Source organism: Cydia fagiglandana, chromosome 14 (assembly GCF_963556715.1).
Source record: "Cydia fagiglandana chromosome 14, ilCydFagi1.1, whole genome shotgun sequence".
In the NCBI taxonomy this organism is placed as follows: Eukaryota; Metazoa; Arthropoda; class Insecta; order Lepidoptera; family Tortricidae; genus Cydia; species Cydia fagiglandana.
This window is the reverse complement of record NC_085945.1, coordinates 13,936,801-13,956,282: the sequence shown is the minus strand read 5'-3', so window position 1 is coordinate 13,956,282 and position 19,482 is coordinate 13,936,801. Positions and strand designations below refer to the sequence as shown.

The following is a 19,482-nucleotide window of genomic DNA, read 5'->3' as shown; positions in this document are numbered from 1 at the left end:
AATCGCTACTAGAAAAGTGGGTTAGGTTAGGTTAGAACTGCGATCTGTACAGAAACCAACTGCTACTAGAAAAGTGGGTTAGCTACTTTTAACGCAGATTATGTAACTCAACATCAATAATAAACCCAATCTTCATTGTCATTACAAGCATCTTGTTACAATAAAACGAATAAAAACTGACAGAATCATTGCATCGAAAGTACCTACAAGTTAACATATCTTTCACACGCACTCAACGTCTCATTTGAGCTTAGTAATAGTTAAAACTAAATTAAAACATAAGTGTACTAAAAATAATAGAATAGTGAAGGGTCGTAGTAAAAATAGATGCTTCCCACCCTCGTCGGAAGCTGCGGTGAGATAGCCCCCTCAACCGCAAGCTTAACCAGAATATATTTGGCCTCGAGTTTCATAATAACTATGCATAATCAGAGATCTTACTTACACAAGTTTCGAGAAAAAATTATACGTGATGGGAATATATGAACAGGACGCTAGGATAATTCAATAGCAGTAAGAAACTGAATATTCCGTGAGAAGTTCTCGAGAAGGATTTTTTTAAAGTAATATTGTTTCAATAGACGGATGTGTAGGATGACTTTTGTTTGTTGCTTTTGACATGACAAGTGTATTATTTCTTGCAAGTCATTAGCTCACAGTTTTTTAAGATAATATAATTTTTAGTTTCAGCAGAAAGCTTTTGTGTTGACACGTACTGTCAACAGCCTTGATTTTTTTTAAGGACCAACAGAATTTATTTTTAGTTATTAATTTTCTATTTATTCTCCAAATTTTTAAAGATTATTCTACATTATTGTATATTATTGCGTACTATGCAGCCGGAAAACTATGTACCTTAAACATAAGCAGGTACCTTTTTATTTTATTTTCTTTGTTTTCCTATCTGCTTTATATTTCTATTTGTATTGTTTTTACTGTATTTGAGTTTAACTTCTTTTAATTTTATTACAGTCATATTTGTTTATGTGTCTTATCTTCTTTTTTACGATGTAAGCGAATTGACAAACTACTGTACCTAAGCTTATAGCTTATAATATGAGATAAATAAATAGTATTGTATTGTTTTAAGCATTATTAAAACATTGCTCAACTTTTTCTAATACATGTACATACTACCAAAACTTTCAAACGTTGGCCATGACTTGCACAAACATGCTTTTTAATTGTAATTGTCTACGATCCTGTCATTTTGTAATTACGGTGCAGTAATGGTTAGCAAGATTAATGGATGAGGGCTGCGCTGGCGCTGGCGCATCCACTAATGAACATCGTGAACACGTAACGTCGTAAAGGTTCGAACATGAACAAATTACATCGTATAAAGTATTCTCGTCGAACAGGAGACACATAAAACGTGAAACACGCTCAAGGGCCGTTCAGGGAAATTCGTTAAAACGCGTAAAATTCGACCACACCGGAGTTTGAAGCTGATCCGCTTATTGGCCGTTTAGCTACACCAGGGCCCTATTTCACCAACGTGACAGGTGCGACATTTGTCGACATCACTGTTACTGACGTCACAGGCCCCCCATAAGCTTACTGACGTCACAGGCCCCCCATAAGCTACGGTAACCGCTTACCATCAGACGGGCGGTGTGGTTGTTTGCCACCAACATGTTAATTAAAAAAAAACTCCACTATATCGCCAGTAAATAAGTACTTATTTTGCGAAGCTAATGACAATTGTCACAAGAAATACGACAATTGTCACGAAATTCCGACACAGAACTCATTTGCTGTCAAGAATTACCGAAAGTTCTTTGAAATCTTGTGACAATTGTCATCATTATCATCATAAACGTCACAAGAGAAATACCTGTTTTTTGCCGATATAATAAAGTTTCTTTTCTCAAACATGCAATGAAATATTGATGTTATGTTCCTTATAATAGGCTGCGAAGTATGACGTTTCAGGTGCGGCTAGGACAAAAGGTCGTTAATGGAATTTCATACACATCTTGCAGGCCTAGGCCGGCAAAGTCCTCTTTTTTAATTTTCATTTCACAGATATTTGTGACACAGCATCGTGGCATTCATCCATTAAAAAAAACTAGAGGCAGTTATTGCTTTATGGTTTGTAATGACACTCTGCCACTACGCCTATAAAAAAAAAAACAAAAAACAATGTTTGCTATAATTTGCAGTTTTATTAGTATAAAATCAACATGAACTTAATAAATAATACATTCTATAATTTTAAATTATAAATTTAACTACACAAATAAAAATATTTAAAATATTTCATCTAAACGTTAGCGGTAAAAAGGTCTACTCAAACACGCGTAGTGATTTTTTTAAATTGTTATGGAGGTAAAGTTGAAAAATATTCATTCTGTTTTATTGGATTTATGGTGCGTTGTTGATTTTTTGACTTTAATATGAGTTCCGACGAAATAATGAAATTAATATTAATTGTAATCGTATGTGTTGGAATTGGCAGCGTAAGCAGAATTGATTTTAAATAACTTGCTGCCTCTGCCGCCAAGTCAAAGACGAAGTATGTATATGGTTGCTTATGGCAATTTTATTATTTGAGAAACTAAGAAAAATGGCTTACAGTTTATTAGAAACAGTTTTGTGGCATATTTTAAATGAATGTAAGTACAAATTCGTCAACACTGTGGAAATTATACTTATTTACTCCATGCATAAAGCAACGATGTATGTGAAACATGATATCAACATGAAAGACTATGTAAACCTTTGTGACGAAAACGACAGTCAGACGGATACAAGGCGAAAAAATCAAAGATACATGAAAATATACGGGTAGTAAAAATACACGACTCGTGTAAAACATACGCGTGATAATGATATAGGTACGTGTTGGTTATATTTTGGGTGTAGTTTACTTTTAGTTTTTTCTATAAATAAAACTTGGGTTTCGTGGATTTTTTATTTTATTTATTTCATTGCATGTTTGAGAAAAGCACCATACATACCTCGGCGGGAAATGGGGTTGCCCGCGCTCAGACCTATCCGTCCTCGCTTCGCTCGGCCGTCTATATGTCTTCGGCCGGCAACCCCTTTTGTCCCGGCCTCTGTAGTAATGTACTATTATATAATACAATGATGGTGACAAACAGGAATACGGCCCGCCCGATGGTAAGCGGTAACCGTAGCCCATGGATGCCTGTGACGTCAGCAACAATGAGACTTGTCGAATTGTCGCACCTATCACGTTGGTGAAATAGGGGCCAGTACGGTTACCATCAGTTTGTCACTGACATAAACGCCGTCGAGAACGTAATTTACTTTCTATACATCCCGCTTGCACTAATATGCGAGTGCGAGCGAGATGTATAGAATAGTACATTGTGTATTAAGGGCGGGAAATAAGAAATTACGAACGAGTGTCAATTTTAAGCCCGACGCGAAGCGAGGGCTTAAAATGTTCACGAGTTCGGAATTTCTTTACCGCCCGTGGCACACACAATGTTTTTCATCACACTTGTAAGGAAAAAAAGGAGAATTAATAAAAACAAACTTCTGTATAAAACACTTTTCCGCCCTAGGGCGAAAATTTCAATTTCCCGCCCGCAAGCCCTACGTGTAAATACATCTTTTCCGAGCAAGTGTGATGAAAAGTATATTACGTTCTCGACGGCGTTTATGTCAGTGACAAACTGATGGTAACCGTACAATGTCTAGTTGTTTACTGCGTTCTTCGCTATGCTTCTTTTAAATCGATGTGTTTGGATCGCTGAATAAAAGTAAACACCAGCAAGAATAAAAGTAAACACCAGCAAAAACAAAACTTAACATTGCCTATAGGTACCTATTATTATGCAGCGCAGCAATACCAGTTATGTATAGGTACCTAATCTATAATTATTTCTCTCGAAATAAGATTTGCGTGCATTCACATAACTTTACTTTATTTTAATATAAAGTTTAAAAGATACACGTTTAAAACGCAGTTGTGTATTTTACGGCGTAATCTGTGCTTCAGCCTGGCAGTATCTTGAGATTAGGAATGGCCTTTGTATCTTTCATCTAAACATTAATTTGTCTAATATTTTAAGATAGATACGGAGCCATGACCACTACCACCATATCGCGTGCTTAATAATAATAACTAAGTATACGTCACTCATAATTAAAGCCACACGCATTCATTATGTTATTTAAGTACGCAGTCACCATTCCTGTACATCTCACATACATTTAAAGAACTAATAACTACGCTATCTACGAGGCCTAAGAGTCCTCACTGACTGTCCGATTCGAGCTTTGAGATACGTCTATTAATAGATCTAGAAACGATATGGAAAGTACGAATCGGGCCGTGACACAATAACGCATCTTTTTAAATATGATGGGCACTTTCGTGTTTGCCGTGGGTAATCTCGTACAGAGGCAAAACACGGGAGAAAAATACCATTTTAATCGCAAAATCCGAATAACTGCGAAATAAAGCGAATTAGTCTATTTTTCTAATTTAAAATTTGTCCGTTGTCTAAGATTTTAAATGTTTGTTTTTTATAAACTTTAAAAGTAGGCACATTCGAAACTAGCAGTTCCCGCGTAGGTCTAGTGAAAAATAAAAAAGAACAAGCCATAAGCGCTGGTGGCCTAGCGGTAAGAGCGTGCGACTTTCAATCCGGAGGTCGCGGGTTCAAACCCCGGCTCGTACCAATGAGTTTTTCGGAACTTATGTACGAATTATCATTTGATATTTGCCAGTCGCTTTTCGGTGAAGGAAAACATCGTGAGGAAACCGGACTAATCCCAATAAGGCCTATTTTCCCCTCTGGGTTGGAAGGTCAGATGGCAGTCGCTTTCGTAAAAACTAGTGCCTACGTCAAATCATGGGATTAGTTGTCAAGCGGACCCCAGGCTCCCATGAGCCGTGGCAAAATGCCGGGATAACGCCAGGAAGAAGAAGAAGAAAAAAGAACAAGCCAAATTACACCTTAAATAACAGTGACTTGTCTGTTGACTTTTATAACCTTATCCACTCGAGACAGAAAGACGTTCTATTTTGAAAATCCCCCCACACCGTTTGAACTTCGTTTTCAAATTGATTTATTTGTACTTTTAAGATACGTTGCGTTTATTTTTTCATGCGTAGGTTTAAATGTCTTTTTATGCATGTGTCTGATTCCGAAATACGCGTTCTTCCAGCGTTCGTATTTTTGGAATCTTCGCGTTGAGATTTTAATTAAGTTCTGTGGATGTGCAACATGGGAGCATAGGGCTCTTATTATGGTTCGGCGTTTTATTTCCAGAACAGCTACTAATAGTTTAAAAAATGTAGGCACTACAATCACCAATCAGAAATTATTGATTTGTCGTTTCGCGGAACGGTTTGTTGGTTGCTTTCGTAGATTTTCCATTTGTTCCGGGAAGCGTCCAGGAGTTCTATAACTGTCGCTTTTTGACCGTAATCGATCTTTGGCATAATTACTTGGCCATTTTAATACGTTCTTCTTGAACTGAAGTGTCTTGAAACCACCCACCTTTTACCTCTTGTATCACTCCATTATTAACTAAGGTGTAATTTTGAAAATCGATAATATCTGCTTAACCAGAAGCACTTCATAGCTTAGACGACTTAGGTACGCTACTATAAAGCTTACTATAAGGCATATTGTAGCTGTAAGGAAGCGGCGGATTGGCGCCGCGGTTTGCTGCTCGCTTTCGCACATCCGCGCGAACCAGGAAGATACAAACTACACCGCTTCCATACCGACAGGACAAAAAATCTACCATCCCAATAAAGCATAAAAGGGTATCAGTTTCGGATGCACCCGCCGCAGGAAACGGGTCGTTGTGCGCGTGCGCGGCCCAATTACTGTCCCTGCGCACTCATATAGCACGCTTCCGCGGTGCGCGAACTTGGATACCTTAACCGTCACTGTGACTTTACCTGCACTTTTAATCTTACCTACGTATAACATTTTCCAAGTTTCACATGCCAAATGGCAGAATATAGTATACAGTATAAGTGCATGCGCTGTATAATGTATTCAAGTGAATAAATCATTCATTCATTCATTCATTCATTCATACGAGACAGGCTGAGCCTAGTGTAGGAGCCAGAGCAACCTGAGTAGTATATTTCTTAGCCAAGGTACCTACATATTGTCAATTGTATTTAATTAGGTTAATCTTAACACCCCTGAAATTGTTATTGTGTACCTACAATAAAAAAAATGTTTATATTTTGATTACGGCTGTGAAATCTTCGGAATTTGAGACAAACGAACAAAATTCTTCTTTCCGCTAACGAACTATTTCTGAAAACAAAACTCTTACAGTAAATGGTTCAGTGCACGTGCAAGGTGCTGAATGGCACAAATATAGATCGCTTCAGAGGTGCTGTGACGGTTTATGACCGGTTCTAGGAATTTCCTGGTTCACGGGGTTTGAACACGAATACGGCTTGGCTGCTAAAAGTAGAATACTCTTGGACTGACTACTCCGGCCTTACTAGTTTTATTTTCAGTAATATGTGAAAGGGAGTTTTAATATTTTTAAATAGCTTACAAGCCTAACCTGTGTTATGTACAATAATGTGATAATACTACTACTACTACTACTACAAGCACACGCGTAAGTCGTTAGAGAAGAAATTCTATTTCCAATATTTATTTCTCATTTAAACATTTTTTTTTCGTTTCTACATTGGGAGGTTAGAGTTTTTGAATGGGAGACCTTTATTCTAACTAGCGCATGTACCTATTCGGGTTCTACCCAAACTATAATAAGAGAAGGTGTAGGTACCTAATTAGGTACGCTACATTGATTTTTTTTAATCCAGTAGCCGCCTCGCTTAAGAGTCCGTCAAGTATCTTGGCCCTGTAACTAGGTTGTGTTGAACAATATATAATAAATAATATTTATTTCAAATTATGTCTGAAAGATGCAGCTTTATCTTACCTCCATCACGTAAAATATCGACCACGAAGTGTTCTATTTCCGTTTTTTAACAAACGACAGAAATTCCCCACCACCGTAATGGTAATATTCCATTTCTAACCGCAGCTGCACTACTGTTCATTTTACTATGGAAATTGACAATGACAGCGACGCGTTCAGTACCGGTAGTGTAGCTGCGGTTAGAAATGGAATGTTACCATAAATCTACATTTGAACAGGAACAAGTTTCACTAAAAGCAATAACTTTCCTCTTGTAGAGAGTAAAAGTCCATAACCGGGCGTCCCGGAGCGTGACGGCAGACATCCTTTGCAGCACTGTTGGTTACGGGCTCAGTTCAACGGCCAGCCGTTGGGTCCTTGAAAGACTTTCTGTCACAATGTTGGATGCTTTGTTCTGAATTCAAAAGCTGGACACTTGAATGTTACGCCTACATGATTTCATTTAACGGATGTTATAATTGTCCAGTTTAGCAATATTGATGGTGTGATTTAAAAAAAATGTGATTTGACAAGAATTTAATCACGGAATTGTAAAGAATAAGAATTCATTTATTGTTTACCTTACCGTGTCAAACAAGATGTTAAAATAATACATAGTCTCAACGGCTATCCTGTTCGGGTATACAATATTACATAATTACAATATTATATACAGATCACTTAAATTTATAATAAGTACTTTTAAAATACATAGTCTTAAATAAAAAATACTCATTAAAGATCGTAAAAAACATGATCTATTAGCCACTGCTTTAGCTGTCGCTTAAATAATTGTCCGCTTAACATTTTAATCTGGATTTGATTTTTGAAATGACTGTGAACTTGGGGTTTCTCTTTCAGTTTCATTTTTTGTACAATGGTATAACTGACAGAACCTCTGTCGCTTTGAATTGATTATTTATTGTGACCATCTGATGAAGACAGTGATAGAGTTAGACCGAACTAAGTTGGCCAACGATAGCAGTCAGTTATTTCAATCAATAATTTTCACCTATCAGAGCGTCGCGTCGTTGCTTATCGTCATGTGACCGTTTTAAAACTCTTTGTTTATTAAACATCCGACTCACAATGAGAGGATGTGTGAAAATGAAGTTCGAGTGTCTTTTGTTTACTCTTGTTAAATTCTCCATTAACCTTTACGATATATTATATGTATGTAGTTTAAAAATCCAGAAACAGAAATTAACAGAAACCTTTCATTGATTGTACAGTCAAAGAATTTAATGTCCGTCCCATTTCGTACCTTGTCACAGTGACAATGGTATGAGGTTTCTAGCGACTTTCATATTGATTGTCACTGTGACAAAGTACGAAATAAGTCGAAAATTAAATTCTACGACTGTACAGTCACCTGCAATAATTTGTTACACAAAAAAGCCGCAAAAGTATCTATCACGATCTTATTCGTAAAGCCATAATCTTAGAGCGTGTCACATATTTTTGCGGCCTTCGAAGAGTAACATATTATTGCAGGTGACTGTACCTATTCAAAGAGTTCAATGATATCATCATATGAAGTGAGAACCTTTTACAACTTCATACTTATACAAAATGAACTCTTGCATTACAAAATGCATCCCGTTTTTAGCACCTCGGATTAGCAGTGGTTAGTGCCGTTATACAGCCTCTGTTCAGCTTCGCCCTTTAAAGTGACTTTTGCCACTTAATCTTGAACGCTGTTCCAGTGGAATAGAGATGCTTACTGCGTGTATTTGAGTGTTTAGGAATTGATGTTCAAGTGTTAATTGAACTGCAAATTGGTGCATACTGTTAGGGTGTGATGTTGAAATGTCATGTAAGTAAGACATTGTACAGTCAGCACTAAAAGTAGCGTATCAGCGTCAAAAGCATATTTCTGTAACAACTTAACAAAATGAGACACAAATACAGATATATATGGAATAATGAAACTGTTGTAGATAATTTGAACGTGATGAACTGAAAAGTATTCGAAGGTGGCAGATACTTCATACGCTACTATTAAGTAATGCTGATTGTACTTACATTAGATTATATTTTCAACACGAATAATATCTTCTGCAGAAAGGTTCTGGCGCGTGATCCACCATGAAAAATCGTTACATGTTAAAACGCTAAGTTCATACATAAAAGCTTGCTGCCAAAAATATTGAAGAAAACCTTTGATCTAAAAGCATTTTTCACCGAAATACACTTGCACTGAAGTGTGAGCATTTCTATTGTATACGCATGCGCGTGAAGATGGACACGCGATGCGCCCTAATGCCCTTCATGAATATGCGCAGGCGTCTAATCAGAATTAACACAGCGAAATGTAGCGGCGATATCGCTAGTCATGCTACTGCAGTAGGTTACTACATAGTTTTTTACTATTTAATTATTAACAAGTCGCTTCTAGCAAAGACAATATATATCTAATAACTCCGTATAAGATAAATAGTCTCAGAAAAAAACGTGCCTTCGAAAATCAAGAAAACATTGTAAAAGTATTTAGTATTAAGTTTTATTATGTTGGTTTTTGTTTATTTAATTTCGCGTTAGTAAATAAACCCAGAAAAAAATAAAATTATGCTCGTAAATATGGCACCCTATGGCCTATGCTCTTGTAGATAGCCACAGTTTGACATTAAAAAATATTAAAATATCAGTGAAAGAACAAGGATCAAATGGCGGTTCTAAAAGTTTTAATCCTGTGTCGAAGTATGGGAGTAAATTTACTGTGGCTACAAAATTTACGTTCACAATACGCCTCTATACTAAATTATCATTGCTTCTAGTAGTAACTATTACAAATAATCACCATACTGTAAAAAATAAGCCTAATAATACATTTTAATCGATATCATAAAACCGATTTTGTTGTTAAATGCCAATTTTATTTAAGAATAAGAATAAGAAATGTTTATTAGCACAAATAAGTTAAAATTATTTAAGTTTCGATTAAATTCTTCATCATAATACGGACGCTTATTGTCTTCTAAACCATTAAACATCTTCCACACTTCACTCTAATTAAACGTGTTACATTAAATTACAAGCTACAAATATTACGAGCATAATTACACCGTTACACCTTTCAAAAGTAAGTAATCCTGCCCTTTTTATGTATAAGATCGTAACTGCATTTTATAGTGCATGCATTTTTAAAAGGCAAGTCGGTATGACTATGTTAAACTTAAATTTCGAATTAACTTAAAGCGACTTTTTGTGATTTAGGCCGTTTTAAAATGTTAGTAATAGTGTTACGGAATTTAATAACGCATAGTTGAACCTATTTGAGTTTCCCGACCATGAATAAGAAGATTGAAAAGTGATACGACAATTTGAACTTTATAATTTCGAGAAAAGACCCCTTTTTGAATGGGTTTTCTCGTAAAGATGATTAGTTCATACAAATTTAAGTAATGTAATAACAATTAATATGTTAATGTAATATAAAGCGGCGGATTACTGGCGGATGTGCAGTTGCAACATCTGAGGATGGTCGTTATAGAGTTTTGCTGGTCGATGGCCCTTTTATGACAGCTTAGATGCGACTTCGTCCACGAAAAATACTTCGATTTGCTCCCTTCCCTTCCTATACTATCTTACTTATTAATATAAAATTTTAATCCCCATTCTACCCACTTAGAGGATATAATCAGGGTTAAAATAGATCTTATGTCTTAAGGTTAAAAAAACTAGTGTGCTGAATTTCATAAAAATCCGTTCAAAGTAAGGGAAATTGGGGCAAGAATGTATGGAGCAGCAGCAGCCTACGCTGGACACCACTTGACACGATTGTTGGCAATAGCTGCCCATTCTCTAGTTAGAGGTATTAACGTGACTACGCCTGACTCTTTCAATCACGCGGTGTTAAAAAGTGACATCTGCTTCATCACTCCGCTAAAGGTCCATCATACGCCTTAAGTCTCAAAGGAAAAGCATGCCAAATTACCTGTGGCTTGCTCAACGCCAAAGCACAGAATAAGTAATAGTATTGGCCAAAGTCCGTCGCCAGTGTCGACACGACACTGCTATCAGTGTCAATCAGAAATTAAAAAGTGACTACACTAGGGTTGCCACTTTTTAATTTCTACTCTTTTTTGCCAAGCTATACCTACATTGACATACGATCTGCGACCCAAATCCTTCGCGGCGACGCGTACACTCACGACCAGCACCATATGAGAAGAAAGCCGCAAGTGGCACACTAATCAGTCTCTTTTGCATCAACATGCGACTTTATTCCATTGAAAGTTCCATTTGGAACACGCTAAATATAGCCTTAGATCAATTGCATCGCCGCAAATAGCTTTGTGCAATCAATTTGTGCTTAATTGACAATGTTGGACTAAATTTGGACTGTTTACTAGAGAATATGTTACAGACTGTTGTTAATAGCATGTTATAAGGATAACTTCGTATTTTGGGTTTTCAGTACCTACGTACGATAACTACCAGTGGTGGCGCGTCAAACATATCCATAGGCAAGCCGGGGCTAATTTGGCTTACATTTTTCCTTTACAACTCTGCTCAAACGTCCAAAAACAGGCAAGCCGGTGGGATTCGGCTTTTATGGACGCGCCGCCACTGATAACTACACATTTACAATTGAAATATGTATTAAATAGAGGTGATAGTGCATTCAGACTTTATTAATCATATGTTAGACTTTATAATTATTAGTAGTCTTAGCGTTAAGCTTAAAGGGTATATAATATTAACCCTTTATATAGGACACAATCTATTTATATTGTAAAGTAAAAATGAACAACCTAACTATACCATCACTTTTTTATTGCAGTATTTTAGTATTTACATACATACATTGTTATGTAGTGGTAATGAGGTTTGAATTGTGTTTTTTTTAATCTACGTTATTTAAAGTCCTCCACATAACCAGGCGTGGCTCACTCCGCGATTTCGTCGCTTCGCAACAGGTAGCTACAAATACATCCGTTCTACACCAATTTTGGTGGCTAGCCATAACCGCGCGTGGCGCTATCGCCACCTAGCGGCTATGTCTGTCCTGATCGTAACAGACGGGTTTTGTTAGAGTAAGAAGCTTCTAGTACTAATATTTATTCTGTGACAACTAAAAACCTACTTTTCCTCTTGTTTCAGAACCCACACCAAAGAGCCATGCGCCGCATCTCCCCGCACAACCCGGTGCGCCGGCGCCTCTTCCCCGAGGCACATTTAGAAGAGGAAGCCCGCATGGACAACTGCGCTAACGTGCTGCAAGAATCTATAGCCAGGTACGAACTTTTCCTCTATCTCGATCTTCCATATTGGAGCGACTGAGACACAAATGTTAATGTCAAAGTTCGTGATAAGGTCTTGGCCTCAATCTTTTCCATTTTCACCACACTAAACAGCCATACGTCGTGTTTCAAGCAATACCTACGTGGTTTCTACGTCTCCGTGCTCATGTTTCTGCTTTTATGGAAATTAAGTTTTATTTATTTATTTACATATTTATTTAAACTACCTATTGCACAAAAGAAAACTTATCGTACAAAAGGCGGACTTAATGCCAAAAGCATTCTCTACCAGTCAACCTTAAGGACCTTTATGGGTGTAGAGAAGAGCTAAAGTGCCGTATATACACAGTGGCAAAAAAATAAATGCATTCCCGTTGCCAGGGAGGTTTTGGGATTATACTGAACAACTTTTACTATGCGACCAATCCCGAAATCGCGAAAAAAATTTACCCTCCCATAGACAATGGACCAGGCAAAATGTATCAAACAGTCAAATTTTTTTTCGCGATTTCGGTGTTGGTCCCATAGTAAAAGTTGCTCAGTATTATCCCAAAACCTCCCTGGCTACGGGAATGCAGTTATTTTTAGCCACCCTGTATATCTCATCACGCTTCGTTGCGCCATTTCGGTTCCTAGCTAAATTGGTTGTTCTATACTTACGCTATAGAATTTCCAATTTAACAAAACCCCTAAAAGGCACAATAATCCCGTGCGGTGACTGTACCTATTAACGTGACTGTGACGTGAAATGTGTATAGGTGTAAATATAATGTTTCATTTGTTCCAGGGACCAAGCCGCCATGACAAAGAAATATAATTTCGACTTCACCACCGAGACCGCGTTACCAGGCGAATGGGATTGGTCCACGCGCGACGGCGAAAACTGGATCGGATTCAAACCGAATACGATGGAAACTACGCAAAAAGATAAAGACTGCATTGAAATGAGACTAGAAAATGAGACCACCCCTAAAGAAAAACCTGATAAGGAACTGCCTGCTGTTAGAAAGAGAAAGAGCGATGCGGCGGCGAGCGACAGCGGAGCGAGAAGGAAGATCAGTTTCGACTAAAAGGAAATTTGAGTTTAGGGTTGTCACACGCTTATGAAGTGCCACTTAAAGTTTGATAGGATATTAAAATTTCTCTTAGTTGGTTTAATAAGTATACTTGCATTTCTGAGTAATTTAGTCTTCTTTAAATTTATTAACGTCAACGTATGAAACTATTCCTTTATTCAAAATTTATCTCAATGATTATTTTTTTTTAATTAATTATTGACTAAATTAAATCATTCGGTTTTAATAAGTATTGACTGGAGCAAGCTAAGTTTTGTGCGAAGTCCAGTTGCATCTCACGCATATGACATTTTATTGGCTTTAAATCCCGCCTAATATGGTATTTATTTACTTTAACAATTTACTAAAATTATGAAAATTCAAAGGACTGATGACTTCCCTAATAGGACTTTATATTTTAGAGAGTAACTGTAGATATTATAGAGTATAGACCGACCGCTTAAATGAGTCCTGGCCTCGCCACCCTTAGTCCTACCCCGTCGCCCCCGTACCGCGCAGGCGAGGACTCATTGAAGTGGTCGGTCTATACCTACATTATAATTATAGTCGTTTTCGGTTATAGTCGTCTATTTATTTGCATTAAGACTGTTTTGTGTAAAAATGTTTAGTAATATTTATTTAAAAACGTAGTTTTAGAAATGTATTCGTTCCGCTACATAACATCACAATTTTGTAGCTTAGAGATAGGTACTTATTTTGTATAAAGAAGCCTTTCCCATTCAAAGATTTGATAAATGCATTTAATGTAACTTTTAAACTTCTTCATAAATCACTCTCAGATCGATCTATTTTCCAAAATATTATAAAACAAGAAGCGTTCGTATTTCACCAAGAACTTAAATTTTTACAGCGCTAAATCTAGTTAGTAGTTAGATATCAGATTTAGGCCATTTTATATAAATTCTCGTTTAGTTTAAAACAATTTAAATGTTTTTGGTAAAGGACGAATGTGATCACCGATTGATGTAAATTTGTAATTTTAGTATAATTTTAATGCAGCTACCATTTTCCAAAACCTACAACTATAAAATTTTATATATTGATAGAAATACATTAATATTATTACCTAAAGAGTTATACATTTTATAGTGACAGACATAGCTTTTTTAAGTATAAAGACGGACGTAAAGTGTTTCGTCTTTAAATGAATTTTAAAGGTGACATTCGGTTGGCAACTGCAGATGCATTACTGTTGCGACATTACTGCTGCGGCACACATACATACATATAATCACGCCTATTATCCAGAGGGGTAGGCAGAGACCACGAATTCCCACTTGCTACGATCCTGACATACCTTTTTCACTTCCTTCATCATTTTCATAATATTCCTCATACACGGTCGCTCGCGGGAGCTGTGTCTGTCAATATTAAAAATAAAATTACCTCTATAACATGAGATGACTGACGGATTGAATGTCATATCATAATCGCGGCAGTAATACGTCACCCACGAGAATAAATGGAATCAGGGCTTGCAGCTATACCGGCGGCATCAACGTCGTCGCAACACTAATGCCACAGAATAAATAATAGTACTAGGTCTAGGTACAAGGTTCACTCTCGTACTCTTACAAAACGCGTCTATTACGACAGATATGACCGCAAGGTGGCGCAAGTGCAAGCAGGCGTCCGTTCCGTAGCGGTGCGCGGCAACTACTACTGCTAGACACCAAAATTGGTGTGGACCGCATGTACCTACTTATAGCGACGCGACGAAATCGCGGAGTGAGCCACGCGTGGTAATGCCGCAACAGTAGTGCAGCTATCGGAATGTTACCTTTAGAAACAATGTATTATTCGACTTGAATTGAGGAATGCGTGGCTTGCATAACGTTTTAGTGAGACTTATTATAGACGCTGTATGGGTTTAATACCGTTAACGTAACGTTATTAAAATCTATCTGATGCTACATGTATAAAACACGTATTGAATTATATTATTGGGATATTAATATGTGAGTGGGACATTTATTATTTTTCTCGATTGTGTATGTAAACTGTGTGACAAAAAAATTGCTGCATATTGGTGACAATTTTCACAAACTTGTGCGTTTGTGAAAATTGTGTAGGTAAATGATATTTTGAAGATAATTCTATTTTTAGTTCAATGATTGTAATTTTAATCAATATGTCATTTTGGTAAAAACGTTTAATCAAAACAAAAAATCCTAAAAAATATTAGTTAACGAATTTTTGAACCATTCTGTATAAATTCGAATCCCATTATTTTCATATCTTGGTCTTCTTGATGAATATTAGGAAATACTTTGCCCATACAGCCGATTAACTTTAGGAGTAGTATCGTAAAATAAAAATATTTTTAAGCAATTACGGCAAACTAAAACGCTTTTAGGGTTCCGTTCAAAAGAACGAAACCCGGATATTAAAGCTTTATGCACTAAATCTAACCTAAATATGTTGACAGTCGAGTCCATAATAACAGTAGCATAGCAGCTGTTACTTTTTCTATCAATCTATCATTTTAAATGACAGTTTCAGAAACAAAACAAGGAACGTAAACTACATAATGTACTTTATACTTATAACTCTTTATAAGGTTAACCGAGGTAAATGCAACTATGGGGTTATTGCGTCTATTTGACTTCTTTTTTCAAACAATGTGAATTACGAGCTCCCGTCATGAGGGTCAGATCTAGTGATAAATAAAAGCCTGAGCTACTTGGAAATAAAGGGGCCCACTGATTAACAGTCCGCCGGACGGTATCGGCCTGTGAGTTGTTCGGAACTATTAAAATTTTGTTCTAACTAACAGGCCGATACCGTCCGGCGGACTGTTAATCAGTGGGCCCCTTAAAACATAACATAATAGATGGCGTTCCGACCAACCGTATTCAAGGAATACCTACCCAAATAATAGCATTTACCTCGGTTGCACTTAAATTGTTTTTTGAACAACAATTTGAATTCAACCTAGATTTTAACTAACTCGATTCAGATTACCTGTGCTGTTATATGACTCGACTAAATTAAACGAAACAGCTAATTCCCAAAGTTCCGGTAGATTTTTTACGTCTGTTAGACAATACTACTGCATGACGGTTTTTAAACGATGATTACGAACACCGAAATGGTTTGGTGAAAAAACCAAAACCAGTTAATTGGGTTACACATTATAATTATTATAAATATACAGTTTGAAAGCAATCGGATTTGAGTCCTCCGTGTAAGTAAAAAATAATATATCTGTGTCATGAAAACCCGTAAAAAGGATCGACAAACATTAATATAAGTGAAATCTAACAATCTGACAAAACTAGTACATTAAAATTTTCCTCCGAGTGAAACACAAAATTTTTCACCACACCAACCCGAAGCAAACATTAAATGTAAAATATCAAAGAAAATCAAACCAAATCAACTCCAAATGAATGTTGTTAAATATTTATCATCTAAAATCATAATTTAAAAGTCAATTCTACAATGTTGTTAAATATTTATCATCTAAAATCATAATTTAAAAGTCAATTCTACCAACATAAGAAAACAACTTAAAATTTGCATTTGATTACTTTGCCTCACATGTGAATAAAATGCAACTTTGCTATCAGTTTTTGAAGTGCAAAGTAAGCCTTTCCGAGCTGGAGTGCTGAAAACATTATTAATTTACTAATTTTCAGTATCTACGTGGCGCCTAATTGCCCAAAATCATCGTTCAAAAACTGTACCGTAGTCTGATACTTACTGATATAATCATATAATTTAAAAATATTTTAAGTATTTATATTTTTAATATTTATTTATTAAAGGTTTAGAAACCTTAGAATTTAAAATAAGTAGGTTTGTATAAATTTTAATATCTTTATTTTATACATGTTTTCTTTCAATGATCTGTGCATATTCAGATATCTGAATCCTAAGATGTCAAAAAAGTTATCTTACCTGACATATTTTTATTTTGTAAACTGACTGACTAATAGTAATGAATAATGATACTCTATTTGACACATTTCATGTATTGATTACAAGGCTCCTATTTGCCAATATAAATGTAAAAACTGACAGCGACTACATCATGTCATAAGATGGTCGTATCCCATAATTATCATAATTATAAAATCAAAGTCAAATAAAGTCAGTTACAAGTTTACACCTAATTATTTTGTGCAATTAACTGTTTAGCAATAAAAAGATATAATCAAATAGTGAGATATTTATTTATATTTAATCAAATAATCATACAATTACCTAAGAAAAATATCAGCATTCGAAATGACATTGGGTACCTACTGATAAAAAGTAAAAAAATATGGACAATGTAAAAAGATATTTTTATTTATGTAACTATAGTATGCATAAGATAGTTAATAATTTTCAAATGTAAATACCTGACTGGACTTCTAGAATTTGTATTTTAAAGTACCTTACCATAAAATTAAGGTTTTTTATGACGATAATTTATTGTAGTCTGGTTTATCTAAATTAAATTATTATTTATAATATTTTACTTGTGATTTTACTTGAAATCCCGCACTGCTGTACCGAAAGGTTTTGACACATTCAAATTAAAACACGACTTTCGAAACCAAAATCAACCTTACTTTAGATTCTATTTAAGTTTTTAGATTTATAATAATTCATTTATTTTAAATACAGGCAAATACTCTTTTTAAACAATAAAAAGTCTTAAAATAGAAAATACAAACTAAAATTAAAAACTAAGCTTAAAAATAAACTATAAATAGAAAATTTGCCCCAAAATTTCAGATTTTATATTCTAAAATTGTACATATCCAAATACTTCGTTAGAAAGAGAATAGGTATGTACAGTCACCTGAATATGTTAAGTAGTACTCTTCCAAATATGTGACACGCTCTTATGGCTTTACTTATAAGATCGCGTCAGATATTTTTGCGGCCTTCATTGTGTAACAATTGTAACATATTATTGCCGGTGACTATACCTATTTCATTGTAAAAAGCCTATTGTTTGTGATCACATTTGCTGAATCACGTCCAACCTCAGAACCGATGAAAAAACTGTGAGCATAATAAAAGGGAAAAAGTAGGTAATACTGTTTTTTGCCTTTATTATGGGACCCAGGATCCGCAATAAGTATTATCAGGAGGCCGATTCTAAAGTAACTAATAGTTTTGATCTTCTTGTTTTTATCATCCAGTATGACTCGGGTCACATGTTGTGAGACAGGCAGGAAAAATGGAGCAAAATCTTAACGGATTGGTACCCAAGAGGTTGCAGACGGAGCCAGAGGAGACCTGGAACAAGATTGGAGGATGAAAGAGCTGGAGGAGGCCTTTTGCAAGCGGCACACTGAGCTAAGAGATATTGTCTAACTCCTATCATAATAAAAGGGCTAAAGAAAAGGGCTAATAAAAAGATAGATAGACGACTCGGGTCGCAGTACATCTCACCTCACGCACATCATTAAGCGCGGCTAGTGCGAGCGAAATGTTTTATGAAACGACTCTATGACGCGCGCTTGTCAGTGAGAGCGATCGTCAAGGTCGTATCAAAACAAGATCGAACGTTAACAAACTGAAATGAGAATCGGCCTCCAGATATCCGTCACGGGCTGAGCAAAAGCTTTGCGGTTGAGTGTTTTAAAATAGAATTTTCATCACACTTGCCTGTAAATGGTTAACTTTCGACCTAGGGTTGTAATGTATTTTTATTTATTTCCCTTTTCTTCATTAATGTTATGAAAACATTGTGTGTGCTACGGGCGGTAGGAATTACGAACTTGTGTTTATTAAGCTCTCGCCTTCGGCTTCAGACTTCAATTCACACTCCTTCGTAAATTCTTGTATACTGCCCTTAATACACAATGACTAGTACGCACGTTTGTCCACCATCTGCCGACATCGATTGCTGGCATACTTTGGCCATGTAATGCGAAGAGGAGCTGACGGTCTCGAGAAACTGGTCGTGATTGGTGGAGTGGAAGGCAAGAGAGGTCGCGGTCGCTCGCCAACCAGGTGGACTGGCCAAGTTGAGAAGCCACTTCCTCGAGCAAATTCCATCAAGCAGTGAGGGCAACAATGGATCGAGACCGATGGAGACAGCTGATCTAGGATGTGAAACCTAGTTATCGCGATCCTCAGGAATGAGGGAACGACTGAAGAGAGAGAGAGTAGGCACTCAGTCATCGTCCCTAATTAGCCGAGGGTTTCACTGTATATAAATCTGTTGGCAACTCGAACTCGAATGTTGCGCCTGCGTCGCCGGAGACAACGTAATCAGTAACAAGTATTTCCTGCGCTGCGGTTCCGACCCGCTGCCTGCAACGGTCGGC

General features: G+C 36.3%; 1 protein-coding gene across 1 annotated transcript in view; it reads left to right on the top strand.

Moving 5' to 3' along the window:
* Positions 1-17,673, top strand: part of LOC134670936 (uncharacterized) — a 51,142-nt gene extending 33,469 nt beyond the window's left edge. Inside the window, exons 2-3 of the mRNA XM_063528770.1 lie at positions 11,992-12,125; positions 12,919-17,673. Coding sequence (XP_063384840.1) covers positions 12,010-12,125; positions 12,919-13,201 — 399 coding nt within the window. The 5' untranslated portion in view covers positions 11,992-12,009 and the 3' untranslated portion in view covers positions 13,202-17,673. The remainder of the gene's footprint in view (positions 1-11,991; positions 12,126-12,918) is intronic.
* Positions 17,674-19,482: the final 1,809 nt, after the last annotated feature.